The sequence below is a fragment of the Punica granatum genome, chromosome 6 (genome assembly GCF_007655135.1).
Source record: "Punica granatum isolate Tunisia-2019 chromosome 6, ASM765513v2, whole genome shotgun sequence".
NCBI lineage: Eukaryota > Viridiplantae > Streptophyta > Magnoliopsida > Myrtales > Lythraceae > Punica > Punica granatum.
The window spans coordinates 26007349-26023827 of record NC_045132.1 but is presented as its reverse complement, the minus strand read 5'-3'; the positions used below and the strand labels follow the sequence as shown (position 1 = coordinate 26023827).

At 40.1% G+C, this 16479-nt stretch overlaps 2 protein-coding genes across 2 annotated transcripts; one reads left to right on the top strand and one right to left on the bottom strand.

The window, feature by feature from the left end:
* The first annotated feature begins 9889 nt into the window (after window positions 1-9889).
* Window positions 9890-10739, top strand: LOC116211479 (protein CLAVATA 3). Its single transcript, XM_031545882.1, has 2 exons — window positions 9890-10170; window positions 10270-10739. Exons 1-2 carry the CDS (start codon window positions 10078-10080, stop codon window positions 10468-10470), a joined length of 294 nt encoding a protein of 97 aa, XP_031401742.1. The 5' UTR covers window positions 9890-10077; the 3' UTR covers window positions 10471-10739.
* An 8-nt stretch (window positions 10740-10747) lies between these two features.
* On the bottom strand, window positions 10748-14819 carry LOC116211478 (receptor protein kinase TMK1-like). The gene is made up of 2 exons (XM_031545881.1): window positions 11962-14819; window positions 10748-11593 (listed from the first exon to the last, which is right to left on the bottom strand). The coding sequence occupies exons 1-2, from the start codon at window positions 14369-14371 to the stop codon at window positions 11082-11084; spliced, it is 2922 nt and encodes a 973-aa protein (XP_031401741.1). The 5' UTR covers window positions 14372-14819; the 3' UTR covers window positions 10748-11081.
* Between the last annotated feature and the right edge of the window lie 1660 nt (window positions 14820-16479).

Genomic DNA, 16479 nt, shown 5'->3' with positions numbered 1-16479 from the left:
TGGCAGCATTAAGACACTGGTCATATCATCGTCAACCCCCAAATCTAGCCAATGATAATATACGTATCAATCATCTCTTCCTTGAATCAAATTAACTATTACAGCTGTGGTGTGGAGCAAATATTTATCTCTTCGAAGCCAAATCTTCTGAGTTGACCGGCCCCTTAACTTCTCCTCTGGTCAATCATCCTGGCGTACATTAATTAATACATGAGAAGAAAAACGTAAGCAGTTGCCATCACACAAGACAAGGGAAGGGGAGGAAGAGGAACAACTAACCATTTTTTTTTTTTTATAATGAGTGAGTCCGAATTTTATCCGACTAATCTCACGATTTACGTGAATAACTTGATGACACAGGAAAATCCTGTCACAGACTATGTGGGTGGTTCAATAGGAAGTACTCTCATGCATGGAAATTAGGGCGTGATTCAAACATTAGACTTCTCATTGATTGTCACACCTTTTAACTACTAGGTTAACCCCGTTGGATTGATAACTAATCATTTTTAGTATATTGTTCACAAAATCCATAAATTTATCCATCATCTCCGGTCATGCTTTACATGAATTAACGCCTAACGGGACTTGGGATTACATGCATATATCATGCAATGACACGATAACTGCAGCCAGTTCGCCCAACTCGGGGAAGAGGAAAATGTCTTCTGGGAAGTAATTAGAACTAGAACTGGAGTATGAAGCCGACAAAGATGTGATGCGGATAATAAATCCTATTAGAAATAATAAAAAGCAATATGAAAAGGAGCAAAACACATAGGATGGTACAAAAAAAGAGCAAAACACATAGGATGGTACACTTGCTAATACTGGACTGACGTGGGACTAGCTGGCTTAATTATCATTTGGTGACATCATTCCCAACTGTCAAAAACCGACAGTCCCCCTCTCTCCACTAGAAGACGGCGCCGACGTCAGTGACAGGCCTGCGAAGGATGGAAGGAAGGAACAAAGGAAGTAATGATTATATATATGCCGCAGATAAATTGGATTTTTGCAGTGATTAATTATGGAAGAAGAAGATAAAAATGACCCACCCAAAGTACTCTCTGTCTCTCTCTTCATCCATTCTTCTATAAATCTGGTTCTTCCCCAGTGCACTTTTCACTCCAAGCTTCAAACTTTCTAATAAGCCTCTGCGAGATGTCGCCTCCTGCAAAGAAATCGCTCTCTGCGGTGGCGGTGGAAGTCGTCCTCCTCTTCCTGCTGCTGGCGGCGGCTTGCCGATGCTGTGCTGCTCGAGCAAGTGGGCGGTTCTTCCATGCCGCCTCTCCGGGGACAAGAAACAGAGAGGGCACACAAGTATAGTGCTCTCCGGTTTATAAGGGCAGTGAAAGATTTGATTTTTAAGGTAATCTTGGTCTTGTTGGCATGTGCAGGTGGGTGCTGTGCAACATGGAGCAGAAACTGCTGCTGCTGCTGCTACTGCAAGAGCAGGGATCAGCGGAGAGGAGTTCTTCGTGGTGAAGAAGAGGTTGAAGCTGAGGGAGGTCCCGCTGGGCCCGGATCCTCTGCATCACCATGGAAGCAGCCCCAGGAAGCCTCGAATCACTCCCCCTTGATCAATAATATACGTATGTATGGAAGATGTTTGATGAGGGTTATATATATATATATATAAAATCAGTACGACCCCTCTTTTTGGTTAAGCGCGAAACATAAGGAACTTAGGTGGTGTAGATGGATGAACGTATATGGAAACTGATGCAAGTGTGCAGTATTTTGACTGTAATGCCCTCATCTATCGACGGATATTTCGAAGCATTTAATCGACAAGAATCTATGTATATCTCAATGTTAAGATTCATAAACTTATAACTGATCAAAGAATCTTTAACGCGTAGAGAATGCTTTACTCTCCTGTATATATAGATAGGCATACATGCACACGAATATGCTGACATGCAGATGTGAAGATCATGTTGAACTCTGTTCGATAATATGGTCCAACACACACACACACATATATATATATTAGTTGGTCATGTATCACGTGCTATCCTATTAATTGGCCCGATTAAGTGATCGATCAAGTTTTTAAATTATGAGGTTATGGACATTTTAGTATGAGTCTGGGTTTTAATATTCAGATACCATGTGTGGAATTAGGTATTATACTAATCTCGAATGCTTAAACGCAATTGAGGAGCTTAAGGTTCTCGGATGACACGATAAAACATCCTAAAGATTTAGAAAAGAAAAAATTACGGTGTTATTTGATTTTGAGGTTAAATCGTACTCTAATCCATTTCAGTCAATTCTTTTTTCAATTTAATAATATAATAATTATTTTTTTATATATTTTTCTTATGTAACGATAAATTTTAATACATATTTTTTTCAAAACATTATTATAATTAATTTTTTATATGTATATATAAATATTTTTTTTCTCCATTTAATAATAAATTTTTACATATATTTTTTTAAACTATTATTATAATAAATTTTTTTATAATAAATTTCTCATATATTATACACATATAAAATATTTATTGTAGTCCTATTAAACTAAAGCAAGAATGGTAAGTTCTAATGGCTTTACAGTCATGTGACAGAATTGTGAGAGAGGAAAATGAGGTATAGTGCAGTGATTAATATCCTCACTTGGTAACCTAACGGTTTCGGGTTCAATTCTCATTAGTGGGATTACTCGTACCCTTTTATTTAGATTCCATTTTTATTTTTTTGTATTAGGTCATGAGGTTCCTATTCTAACCGAAAAAAAAAAAGAATTGTGAGAGAAATATTAGGCAACCTGCCACCACAAAATGTTCAGACAAATAGACTGATTATAGGAAAAGAACAATAGAAATAAATTTGTTCCCTGAAAGGAAAGGAGAAAAATAATATATCACAATATTTACGCATTATTCTAATTGCGACCTGTCTCACCCTATGGATAAATTCATGGCAAGTATTTAACGTTATTTATTATGCCCAAAGGCTCGTTTAATTAGAAGAAAGTATTTTTGACCAGCCTATAAATATTTGTGCATTAGATTCATTCTCCTCATCACTCACTAGTTTCAGACATTTTACTTACGTTCTGCCAGTCTTATATTCAAAATGTTGTCTGCGGCCAAGGTTAGATCCCTGGTCTTAGGGGCAACCGTCCTCTGCTTCTTGGTTTTAATAATGGGGGCTTCTGAGTGCACTGCGTCTCGAACAACCGGGCTCTTTCGCGCTATGGTGGGAACCAGAAACATGCAGGTTCTCACACATTTCTCCACCGTACTGGAGATAGTTTTTTCTGTTATTACCTTAAGCGCCATTGCTCATCAGGTGATCTCTTTTGTTCTGTAGGTTCATGTCGATGCGGCAGATGTAGCGGAGACTAGACAGAAGGCACAGGAGCTGTCGATGGTGATGATGAGGTGGAAGTTGACGCAAGTTCCTGAGGGTCCAGATCCGCTACATAACAGGCCAGGTCCTGGGGGTCCACATCCGCTACATTACTAGCGCGATCCAAAATGTTATGCAAGAGAGGATCCGAAATGGATTTAAATATTTTGACGTCTCACATAATATTGTGGAATTGAACGAAGTGTTTTTATGGAATTACTATGGAACTTTATCATTTGAAAGTACTGGTTCTATCCTGTCCATGGACTGCCCTTGGTTTCCAATGTCCACATAAACTTAATGTTAAGATTCATAAACTTATAACTGATCAAAGAATCTATGTCTAACTCAATCTTAAGATTCATAAACTTATAACTGATCAAAGAATCTTTAACGCGTAGAGAATGCTTTACTCTCCTGTATATATAGATAGGCATACATGCCCTATGCACACGAACATGCTGACATGCAGATGTGAAGATCATGTCGAACTTTGTTCGATAATATGGTCCAACATAAGTGCTATCCTAATCATTAGCCCGATTAAGTGATCGATCAAGTTTTTAAATCATGGGGCTATGGACATTTTAGTAGAGTGTGGGATTTAATGTACAAATACCGTGACTATTTTCTAATTCCATGGTGTGTAAAATTAGGTATTACACTAATCTCAAATGCTTAAATGCAATTGAGAGGTTATGGTTTCCGGATCACATGTTACACGTAATACACATGTTAAGTCTCAAATCCCACCGTTAGAGACTTGAGACATTTGATCCTTCTTCCAATTTCCCCCTTAATGGAAATTTGTCTCTCTCTAAGACATTATGCTTTTAGACAAAGCCCGACCGGAAGGGAAAGAGGGAAAGGTGGTGTTGACGTGTAGACTCGGAAGCCCGATAACCCGACATTCTATTTCGATTGCCAAATGATGGAATCGGGTACACATTTAAATTGATTGTGCTCTCGACCTGATGACATCGGCATGTAATACTCTCGATCTTTCAGATCATAATGACAAACTACTAAAAAGAATAAAATCTATACTAAAGTCTTGTTTGATTTCATAGTGTTATTTTAGAATCACATTTCTAACTTAACTCTACCCACTACAAAATAAAATAATTCATACAAAGTCAAAGAGTGAGCCCCATTTATATCACTTTTTTCCACAACAAAACAACATAATTCATACAAAGTCAAAGGGTGGACCCCATTTATATCACTCTTTTTCAAAATCAAAATCTGATTTTAAAATTTTACTATGAAACCAAACACAACATAAGGCTTGCTACCTGCATTATTCCAGAAAGAATATTATAACGCAACCTTGAAGATTGTACGTTCCTATACATAGAGTGTGGCCTTTCAAAAGTTTCACATGTTCAACTAATGCCGACTACGAGAGTCGTGGGAAAACTATTTTGTTCCTTTATAGCGTCGGCAACTTCCGAGCATGATTTAAACATGTCTAATCTTTTTTAACGGGAAAAGTAAAGACTTTGGGCCTTTGGATCACGGGAAAATTGCCCCGTTTGGATTCAAAGAATCCTGATTTTAATTTTAACTTTAACTTTAACTCAACACACTACACAACAAAAATACACATTTTCCAATTTAAAAATTTTAACTTTAACTTTAACTCAACACACTACACAACAAAAACACACATTTCACAAGTCAAATTTATAATCATATCTCATTTGTCATTTTCCACAATCAAAATCAAAATCAAAATATAAAAACTTCCCCGAGAAAATCCCAAATTTCTCACTTATTTTACGACGTTTGGCCGGAAAGTGATTCTCGGAAAAATTTTTCTCGAGTTAACATTTTACAGGTCCGGTTAACATTTTTCGGGAAACATTTTACGGTTGAAACACTTGGTATTCTAACATTACGACCGTTGATCCCACATCTTATCTCTATAAAAATAAATCATATATTATATTATCACTCATATTTTCCGTAATTCAATATATCTATTATCTATCAAACAAAACAATCTTACTTTACGATTTTTAACTCACGTAAAATGATTTCCTAATTATATTTTCCTTATAATCTTCATATTCTCCGTAATCTAACGATCAGCAAATCAAACCATCTCTTAATCTGATAACTAGAATAGAGAAGAGAATTGAAGTAAGGTTCCATTAATTTACAGATGAACAAGGATGGGATATTTGCATTAATGGGACAGGATTGGGACGTTATTTTCCTGGTCGGAGTTGAAGTTTCGCGATAGCTACTGGAGAAGAATGGCATCTGCACAGATAGAGAGAGAGAGAGAGAGATGTCAAGACAAGACAAAGAGAAACTGGGAAGGAACCTAAAATGGAATCATTAAGGAGAGAGACCCGGCAAGAAACATTTTCAACGGAAAAGAAAAAGAAGAAGAAGAAGAAATGTACTGATTGGTTGGTTGGTAATGACAGTTGACACTAGTCCTGTCTTCGTTGCTCCCGTCAGCAAATCCCTCCAATCTCATACTCAGACCAGGAACACTCTGAGCTGATAATAGCGAAAAAAAATAAAAAATAAAAAATATTATATTTTGTGATCAGGATTAAATTGATTGATCTCAACTAATACTTGGAGAATTTCTTGTGATCTTACTTAAAAAAAAAAAGAAGTAAAACAAAAAAATTATATTGGAGTGAGATGACCAAGATAGGGGATTCTATGTTGGTGTTAATAATGAGGGCTTTTGAATGCTCTGCATCTCGAACAATCTTGCTTAAAAACCATATAGTTCTCTCTGATTCATCCCAAGAGATATATAGTTATCAGTTATTACTTTAAGGATTTAAGTGACATTTTTCTTCTGCAGGTTGATGTCGATGCTGCACTATAGCGGAGACTAGCAGGAAGGCGACGGAGTTGTCGATGATGATGACAAGGTGGAAGTTGAGGGAAGCTCCCGGGGTCCCGGCTCTGACACATGACCAAGAAAGGCTTCCCAATGCGATTATCATAGTAGATATTTCATGAATAATTCGGCTGATGCTATGGGATGATCTTGTAAATAAAATTATAATGGAGTTTTATTAATCGAAAGTAATGTTTTTATCTTGTTCGTGGATTGCCCTTGATTTCCAATTTCCTTGTGATATCATTTTTTTATATTACTATACTCGAACATCCTAAAGATTTACAAAAGAAAAAATTACGGTGCTATTTGGTTTTGGAGTTAAATCATACTCCACTTCATTCTAGTCGATTCTTTTCTCAATTCAACAATATAATCATTACTTTTTTATATATATATTTTTCTCTTATTTAATAATAAATTCTCATACATATTTTTTTCAAAACATTATTACAATCAATTTTTTAATAATAATTTTTTCATCTAATTCTATATATGTATATATAAATATTTTTTATTTTTTCTCCCATTTAATAACAAATTTTCACATATACTTTTTTATAACGATTATTATAATCAATCTTTTAATAATAAAATTCTCATATATTATACACATATATAATATTTACTGTAGTCCTATTAAACTAAACTGAGAATTGTAAGTTCTAATGGCTTTACAGTCATGCAACAGAATTGTGAGAGAAATATTACGCGACTTCCCACCACAAAATGTTCAGACAAATAGACTGATTATAGTAAAAGAGAAATAGAAATAAATTTGTTCCCTGAAAAGAAAGGAGAGAAATAATATATCACTATATTTACACATTATTCTAATAGCGACCTAACTCACCCTATGATGGCAAGTACTTAACGTTATATATTATGCCCAAAGGCTCGTTTAATTAGAAGAACGTATTTTTGACCAGCCTATAAATATTTGTGCATTAGATTCATTCTCCTCATCACTTACTAATTTCAGACATTGTACTTACGTTCTGCCAGTCTTACATTCAAAATGTTGTCTGCTGCCAAGGTTAGGTCCCTGGTCTTAGGGGCAACCGTCCTCTGTTTCGTGGTTTTAATAATGGGGGCTTCTGAGTGCACTGCATCTCGAACAACCGGGCTCTTTCGCGCTATGGTGGGAACCAGAAACATGCAAGTTCTCACACATTTCTCCACCGTACTGGAGATAGTTTTTTTTTTTTTTTTCTGTTATTACCTTAAGCGCCATTGCTCATCAGGTGATCTCCTTTGTTCTGTAGGTGCATGTCGATGCTGCAGATGTAGCGGAAACTAGATGGAAAGCACAGGAGCTGTCAATGGTGATGACGAGGTGGAAGCTGAGGCAAGTTCCTCTGGGTATAGATCGGCTACATAACTAGCGTGATCCGAAATGTTATGCAAGAAAGGCTCTGAAATGGATTTGAATATTTTGACGTCTCACATAATATTGTGGAACTGAACGAAGTATATATATGGAATTACTGTGGAACTTTATCATTTGAAAGTACTGGCTCTATCCTGTCCATGGACTGCCCTTGGTTTCCAATTTCTACATCATCGTCGTCGTCGATCTTTCATGCTTAATATCTTTGAAATCGAACAAGAAATTTTGCAACTCTTGATGAGGGCCAAATTGATTGATCTCAGTTAATAAATTTCAAATTCTCTCATGATTTTACCAAAAAAATGATAAATGAGAAGAGAAAAGGAAACTTATGTTGGAGATATACGGCCGGTGAAGACATGATTTTGTTTGAATTTATGGATCTCTGTCTCAATCTATCTCTATATCAAGGGGTCATAATGATTTCTTCAGGATTTGGCTGCACATACCAATCAATGCCATCTCCTAGTCCTTGCCAGTTCAACTTTGCTGAGAATAGAATAAGGTGGCCCAATACAGTTGATCGAGAGGAGCTCATACGGGGTGTGTATGCGGTTGGAATGAAATGATTACGTTGTCTTGTCTACACTCTTATCGGGCTCGAGCTAGAAGGACTTGATCCTGGACCGTAAATTGGCACCGGGTCGTACATTTTAGGAGGGTATCGGGTAGGGTGCAGTGACACTTTTATTCATGTCCTTCTCCAAGCCATAACTACGTACAATTATCCAGGAGTTCTAATGGCTGTTCATTCATGGCAACTATTGAGCAAATTTCCACCCCTAATGCTCTGATAAATGGAAAGATTATGGAAAAAAAAGAAAAGACAAATAAATAACTGTTCATAGAAAAAAAAAAGAACGAAATATCATATCATAATATTTTTACATATTAATTACAATCATCGCCTGTCTAAATTGCCCTATTAGTATATTTTCTCTTATACAACCCCCCAATTTGGGCTTTTTCCAACCTTATGGCATAAGTGCATAAGGTAATATAGCTGATAAATATGTCGATTTTTTCTAAAATTATAACTACACTGCTGATTAATTACCAATTAAGCACAAGAAATTATGCCATTCCCAAACTAATACATGAATTCATGGTAATTAGTATCTCACGTTATCCTGTGCCCGAAGGCAAGTATAGGAGAGAGTGTATTTCTCCCATGCCTATAGATATTTGTGCATTAGATTCTTTTCCTCATCACAGTCCAAATTTTATTTACGAGGTGCAATAGCCTTCTTTAAGATGCTGTATGCTCCAAAGTTCAGATCACTGGTCTTAGGGATAGCCCTCCTATGCTTCTTGGTTTTAATAATGGGGGCTTCCGAGTGCTCCGCGTCACGAATGACGGCGCTCTTTCATGCCCGGGTGGGGATGAGAAGCATACAGGTTCTCGCACATATCTTCACCTGAGATCATTACCTGTTATTACCTTAAGCAGTTGCTCATCAGGTGACGTTTTTGTTCTGCAGGTCGACATCGACGCTGCAGATGTAGCAGAGATTAGAAGGAAGGAAGGAAGGAAGGAAGGGGAGACAATGATGATGATGACGAGGTGGAAGCTAATTGAAGTTCCTGAAAGTCCGATTCGGCTGTATAACTAATATGATCGGATGAGCTTCCTGAGATGGGCTCCGGAAATTCAATTAACTTAGTAGATGTTTTATGAATAATTCGAGCCTAACTGGCATAATGAAATGAATGCAGTAGATGGATTTTTATGAAATTTCATCATTCGAAACTATTATAGAGAATGAAAAAGATATCAAATTTGACATGATTTAGAAGATTATATTTATGTATGTGTCATCTCATACAATTAGTATCTAGTCACGATGAATTCCGATTTATAAATAAGAGCGTCCTTGTGTCTCGAAAAATAAAGAAACACGAAAGCCCATAGACAAGAATAGTAATCTGAGACGTTTTGATTCGGAGACGAGAAGGTATTTTTCACTGCACCACTTTCTTCCTAACACAGGGGAGACAACAGATGAGGGAGTTGGACAAAAGTCGTACGATCGTACGGTTGGTATTTGACACTGGTCTTTCTTCCTTCTTCGACCTCTGCTGCCGTCAGCAATGTCTCCCGTCAATCACATAGTGGAAGGGCAAGCTCCAGCCTTTCCCTTCTGACGCTCCGCCGGTGCCGTCGCCGTCGCCGTCACCTGACGCAGAGATAAACAGAGAGAGAGAGAAGGAAGAGGGGAATCTGTTTATGCCATCACAGTGATCTCTCTCCATATCTATTCTTCAAAAAATGGCTGCTGGAACAATCATTTGGGACAGAGCATCCTCATCTCTTGTGCAGATGATGATCCGCTCCTGCTTCCATGGCTTCCCTATAAATGCCTTGCCTCCAGCTCTCCCTCTTCTTCACACCTCTCACCTGTACCGTCTCTGTTGATAAGGTGAAGTCTTCCCATAGGAGGTTCATAAGATGGCTTCGTCTGCAGCTTTAATGGCCGTGTGCTTGCTGCTCCTGGGAGCCTCCACTCTGTCAGCTCCGTTGACGACAGTGAGCATCAGAAAGGTGAGTTTCTTCGATGGCATCCGTTTTCAGTTGTCGGGCTGTTAAAACATTCCGGTTCGACATCAGAACCGTCACCCTTATTAGATGTCGATGTTGCAGGTCTTAGTGGCTGTGGAGGATCCTCCATTGGTATCGAATGCCATTGGAGCTGTCCCGGGAGGGATTGAGAAGAGCGAAGGTGGAGGGGAGATGGTAGAGTCAGAGCTAAGAAGGGTTCCTTCAGGTCCTGATCCGCTGCACCATCACGGTTCGGCTCCTAAGAAACCCGATAACCGAAAGAGTCTACCCCAGACTCCATAAGTGTCCGTCCCGAGTCGTTTTTTAACAGTTAGGGGAATGAAAACTAACCTTCCTTTTGGTTCTCCCCGAAAATGACGTTAGTCAGTCTCACCAGCTGAAGTCAGTCTTGACGTTTTTGAGTTGCTTCTTTTTGGGGGTTTGTCATATATATGTTTGTCTGCTCCCTATATGTCAGTCGTCTATGGCTAATAGCCTAAGAGAAGAATTGGAACCACATAATATAGTGCATGGTAACAATACAATGTACAAAACGGGCGCAATGCATTTTGTTTTCCTGTCGGCAGATAAGAATTGGGTGTTTCATATATTTCAATGGGCTCCGAACATACACAAGGTACATGCATCTTGAAACTCAATGCAGCAGAGCAACATCAACAAAGACACTATACGTATTCACTGTGATGAAACTTGTCTGTATCTGCATAACTAATGAACTGAATCCACTCCTCTTTCAAGTTACAGAATGAAACAGAGACGCATAAGGAAGAACAAACGAGTTAAAAATAATGCTACATACATCAAACGACCGAGGCCGTCCTGGAAAATATAGGGAGTAATCTCAAGTGAAAGACGCATGGCAATTTGCAGTAATATATAATCACCTTTGTTACTCATCGACCATCTGCTGAAGTGAAGGACTCCGCGAACCCAGTGGGTCGGGCAGGAATGCTTCCGCTGCTGTCATCAAGAGTAGTAGTACTACCCGATTCATTCTTCTCTGTTTCCTGCCAAACCTTCAACATCTGCGGTAGTGGGAGGCCAAAATCGATCCCGAAAGGAGAATCTGACTCATCGTTCGTCGGCTTCCATTTCTCAACCAGTGGGGTCAGTGCATTAACCACGTGGCCCATGTCCGGCCTGTGGTTGGGCTCCCGTGCAGTGCATAGGCTTGCAAGATCAGCCACTATGGATATGCTCTCCAGGGTCTCCTCATTCGCCTCGACTGCCCCATCGAGAGCCTTGGTGAGTTTCTCCTTGCTCGATTTGATCCGCCAGAACCACTCAGCCAGGTAGCGACTCTCCTCTGGGCGGCTCTCATCGAGGGCTGTCAATCCCGTCAGGAGTTCCATCAGCACCACTCCGTAGCTGAACACGTCCACTTTCGTAGTGATCTTCCCCATAACTGATACCCACAGAGAAAAAATTAGAAAGATATTCATGTCCATATGCACTGCAATCAGATTGACTCTCTTTCTTTTTTTTTTTTGCTGAATAGCAATCAGATTGATTCATTGGACATGATCAATTGGCCAACTTCTTTTCATTATTTTATTTTTCTTCGGCTTTATTTTAGTGCCATTCTTCCAGCATAAAATTGGTTGAAGCATTCGGTACTTACAGCAATCAGATTAATTAATATACCTAATATCGTAAGTTCGTAATGAACTAAAGTACAGATTTCCTGATTCTCGAGAAAGATCATATTTACTTGGCAGTTAGCATGCCATTCAAAATATGTCCATATAACAAAATAGAGAACTACCCACATACCAGCATATTCGGGAGCAAGGTACCCAAAAGTACCGGCAAGTCGGGTTGTGACAGACCTCTCTCCATCAGGTGCGAGTTTTACGAGCCCAAAGTCAGAAACTTTGGCCCGAAAATCATCTCCGAGAAGAATATTCGAGGACTTAAGGTCACGGTGTATAAAAATCTGGCCTGCAAGGCTATGGAGATACTCCATCCCTTTGGCCACGTCCAAGGCAATTGTGAACCTCTTCTTCCATGAGAGGGGCTCGAGCCCGTTCGCCTCCCAATGGAATAGGTGTCTACTGAGAGCTCCCTGAGGCATGTACTCGTAAACTAAGAGCCTCTCATTAGACTCGATCGAGTACCCAAGAAGGGAGACCAAGTGCCTGTGCCGAACTTTTGATAGCACAGCAATCTCGCACTGGAACTCATCTAGGGCCTTGCTGCTTGCCGGCCCAGCTTCCATCCTCTTCACGGCGATTTTGGTTCCATCATAGAGCTCTCCCTTGTAAACAGTCCCAAATCCGCCTCGTCCTAGCTCATTTTCCGGCGAGAAATTCTTTGTCACCTTACTAAGAACTTGAACGGAGATGATGATATTTCCACCTTCTACCATGTGAGAATTTTCTGTCCCAGTGCTGTGTCTGCTTCCAGAACTATGGGTAAAAAGGCTCATATTGGTATGATCGGAAACCACTACCTTGACTTGATTCTCTGGGTCTGATGGGTCTCTGGGATGCACAACAATAGAGCTTGGAGCCTCGACACTGGCTTTCTTCTTCCCCTTCCAACAACAATATACCGATAAAAGAATCACAAGGAGGACTATCATTAGAACGGAAAAGCCCACCAGAATGAGTTTGTAGTGTCTGTTTCTTCTCATTTGAGGTTGAACTTGGGTCGGAGCAGGTCCAGAGTTCGAGCCCTTGAGAGGGGTCTTTGAGCCTTTCGAATTCGTTGGAAGTGGGTCACTTGTTGATGTTCTATTTGTTGGAGATGGTGAACTATCGGGAGACGGTGCTGCAGAGGGCCCCGGTCTCGGCATTTTTTGGTTGACCAATAAAGGATTTCCCTCAATCACAACCTTTATGCTGTTCCGGAACTTGGGCAACGGAGGCTGGAGACTGTTTCCACTTAAATCCAACAATCTTAATGACTTGAGTTCAGTATAGTTCTCAGGAACTTGGCCATGTAACTGGTTGCCTGCAAGCCTGATCTCGAGAAGTGAATCCAAGTCCGCAACTGAAGGACTGAGAGTACCACTTAGGTTATGCCTAGGGAGATTGATGATGGACACTTTAGACATCGAATTGCAACTCAACCCAAACCACGGGCCTTCACACGGATCATTACCAGTCCACTGATTGACAAGATTCTCCGGGTAATTAACAGCAGCAACGAAACCCAAAAGTGCATTAACTTGAGGAGCACACTGAATTCCCGGGTCAGGCAGACAGAAGTAGTTCGAATCACAAGAGACATTAACCGATTTAAACTTTGGTATCGGGCCCGTAAACAAGTTGTTGTTCAAGTCCAACTTTTCAAGCTCCATACGAGCCAGACTCTCGGGAATGGGACCCACGAGCTGGTTCTGGTTGAGGTTTAGGTCCTTAAGAGAGCTCAAGGCTCCAATATTCTCTGGAATCGTCCCCGAGAATCGGTTCCCATGAAGCCAAAGCTGAGTTAGTGATAGCATCGAGGGAATCACATCTAATGTACCACTCATCCCTCCACCGTCCTGATCATTCAACCACAGAATCTGCGTCATAGACTGATTGAAGCTCGCTGGGATCTCACCCGATAACCGATTGTACGAGAGTTTCAGAACTGTGAGAGATGGCAACTCGCCCAGATAACCAGGGAGCGGGCCCACAAGGTTGCAATTTATAAGGGAGAGGTTCGTCAATTCGGCTGATGTCGCCAGCTCAGGGGGCAACGACCACCCGCTGGTCTTATTGAGCGGGTTGTAGTCTAAGGCCAAGACCTGCAAGCTGCTCAGCCCGTCGAAAAATCCTGGCGGGATGGTGTCGAAGTTATTGTTATCCAAATAAGCGAACCTGAGCTCCGACAACCCGCTGAAAGAGGGGAGCGCACCGTAGAATCCGTTCCTCTGGAGGCCTATGTTGCTGAGCATTGAGAGCTGATTGAAATTGAGAGGCAGCAGCCCCTTCAGCCCCAAACCCTGGACCTGAATCTGGGCAATCCTATCACCCGAACAGTAAACGTGAGGCCACTTGGGGGGCCCACATGGGTCATCGCCATTGACGGGCCACTCAAGAAGCTCGGGGTTGTCCAACCCTTTCCTAAAATCGTCAAGGACTTTGAGGTCATTCGGGTCAGTGGCACTGTAAGCCACCGTGAGCAGCCACCACAAGGCAAGTGACGCACAAAACCTTAATCTCTTCCCATCAGCAAACTCAGACTCAAACATGGTCTGTGTGGTGGCAGAATCAGGACAGTACAGAACAGAGAAGAGCAGGGACAGGACAACGTACCACAATGCGGCAGCTCAGAGATACTGTTCACTGTACGAAATGCCGGAAGGAGAGAGGCCCAGAATCAGGATTCTCGAAGGGTAGGCGAGATTGGAAGAAAGATTGGAGCTTGCAAGAGAGTTTGTTTGTCCTGAAGGGAAGGCATGGCTCAGGATTCAGGTGGAGGACGACACATGGAAGTAGAACAAAAAAGAACCAATTTTCACGAGAGAAAAATGATAAAAGAATTGAAAAAACAAAAGAAAATCGAAGTAAAGTACATAAGATCTTGCTGATGCAAGTTCTTATTTTTTTTTAAAGGATTTTATCCATTTTCTTGAGGGGATTATGCCCAAAAAGAGACTTAAGAGGAGAGAGAGCTTCAATTATGAACTTCCATTTCTTTCTCCCAATAAAATCGGCACATATGGGTTTTTCCACTCATAAATAATGCAAGCTGTTTATTTTTTTAACTAATGGGCCGACACAATTTTTTTTTTAATATCACGAAGTTTTTTCGGCAAATTAAATTATGAATCATAATCACCTATTATTTCTAGTGCATTTCAATCCCGGCATTGTATTAAAGTCCATAAATGAAAAATAAAGTTATGCTAATTATATTGCATCTCGTAGTTTATTTTAATTCTTTTGGATCGATATAGTTGTTCTAGTATAAGGTAGGAGTTGGGCAAGAACTTTTAAAATTTTTGAATTTTTTTTATTATAAAGAAAATTTAAAGTCTAATATAAGAATAAAGAAAGTTAAATTAGAAATGCCACGAAAGTTTCATTGACGAGAATCGAAGTCCAAAATTCACAGTTCCGAAAGTTACACGAGGTCCGTTTCCTCAGATTTTCTAATTTTTTAAAGGTGTTAACATTAGACGATATATAAATATAGATATATGGATAGTTAGTTGGATATACAGGTCCGAATTGACGGTTTTGCCCCTAAGTTGGTTAGTGGCACTTGTGACCGACAGTCATGATGGAGACGTGAGCCAATAATCTAAACTCTTAAGCGTGAATATATTTATTCATAGTGGGACCCGCTAATGGCATTTTAGAGAACAAAGAATAAGCTAGTAAAGAAAGTGGGCCCCCCCTCCCCACCTTAGATTGCGCGAAGGGAGGAAGGAACTAACTATGATGACGGCTTTTTATGGTCGGGCGGGAAGCTCCGTTAATTTCGGTTAGAACAACTGAAAAGGATGAAAGCAGCCCCCGCCTAACGAAACGAACTTTTCGTATTCCGTCTAGATGATCCGACGATCAGAGTATACTTCTCTATCGAACTCATTTTCTCATACCTTAGAGCCGTTGATCTTGGACTAATAAGCGGTAATCGAGACAAGATTTACAATGTATCATCCTCATTCGATTTGAACCGTGCAGTTTCTCTTACCCTTATTGGTTTTATGTTCAGCAAATTCAATGGTCTGAAAAAGATGACGCTGAGATTTCATGCAGGCTGTAAGACCCACGTACCGAATGGTTAGGTTCGAACCTCTCCTCTATCACGTCCAATCCTGGGGACAGACCCACACCTCATAATCGTTCGTGAAGAGCCCATCTATGGTTTGCACATGAAGATGTCTAAGGGTTAAGGTTTGGTAACACTGTTACTATCAGTGCGAAGGGGAGAAGCTCATTGAGGTGAAGCTATCAGCGTAAAAAGGGGGTAATGATGGGCTTTTTCGAATTGCATCGACCATGTGGGGATTATTTGCTCATTCTGAGGGGGAACAAAGCTCCCATGCGCGCTATTGTCATTTCTTGTTTGCTTCCAAATGTTGAGGTTAATACCCGAGGATAATGTCGATTGGATATCAGCTGCTTTTTAAGATCTAACCATCGACCAGTGTAAGCGGAACCGGTATTGCTTGTGAACATATGTCAAAAATCTCGACAGTCGCATGCATTTTGAACGGACTAGATAGGTCCATGTATCGTTCTCGGATTTTCAACCATAACAGATTCATTGTTAATGTCTTCAAAGCCATTTCCCTGGAAATAGACTGGACATTTGCCCCGTTTGATTTATAAGTTTGATTTTAGAATC

What these genes read in the sequence shown, in the direction of transcription:
- LOC116211479 (XM_031545882.1), top strand. Translation starts at nt 10,078, where the DNA reads ATGGCTTCGTCTGCAGCTTTAATGGCCGTGTGCTTGCTGCTCCTGGGA. An exon ending in CGACAGTGAGCATCAGAAAG is followed by an intron (nt 10,171 to 10,269) that starts GTGAGTTTCTTC and finishes TCGATGTTGCAG; the next exon opens with GTCTTAGTGGCTGTGGAGGA.
- LOC116211478 (XM_031545881.1), bottom strand. Translation starts at nt 14,371, where the DNA reads ATGTTTGAGTCTGAGTTTGCTGATGGGAAGAGATTAAGGTTTTGTGCG. An exon ending in CCTTGCTCCCGAATATGCTG is followed by an intron (nt 11,594 to 11,961) that starts GTATGTGGGTAG and finishes TGTGGGTATCAG; the next exon opens with TTATGGGGAAGATCACTACG.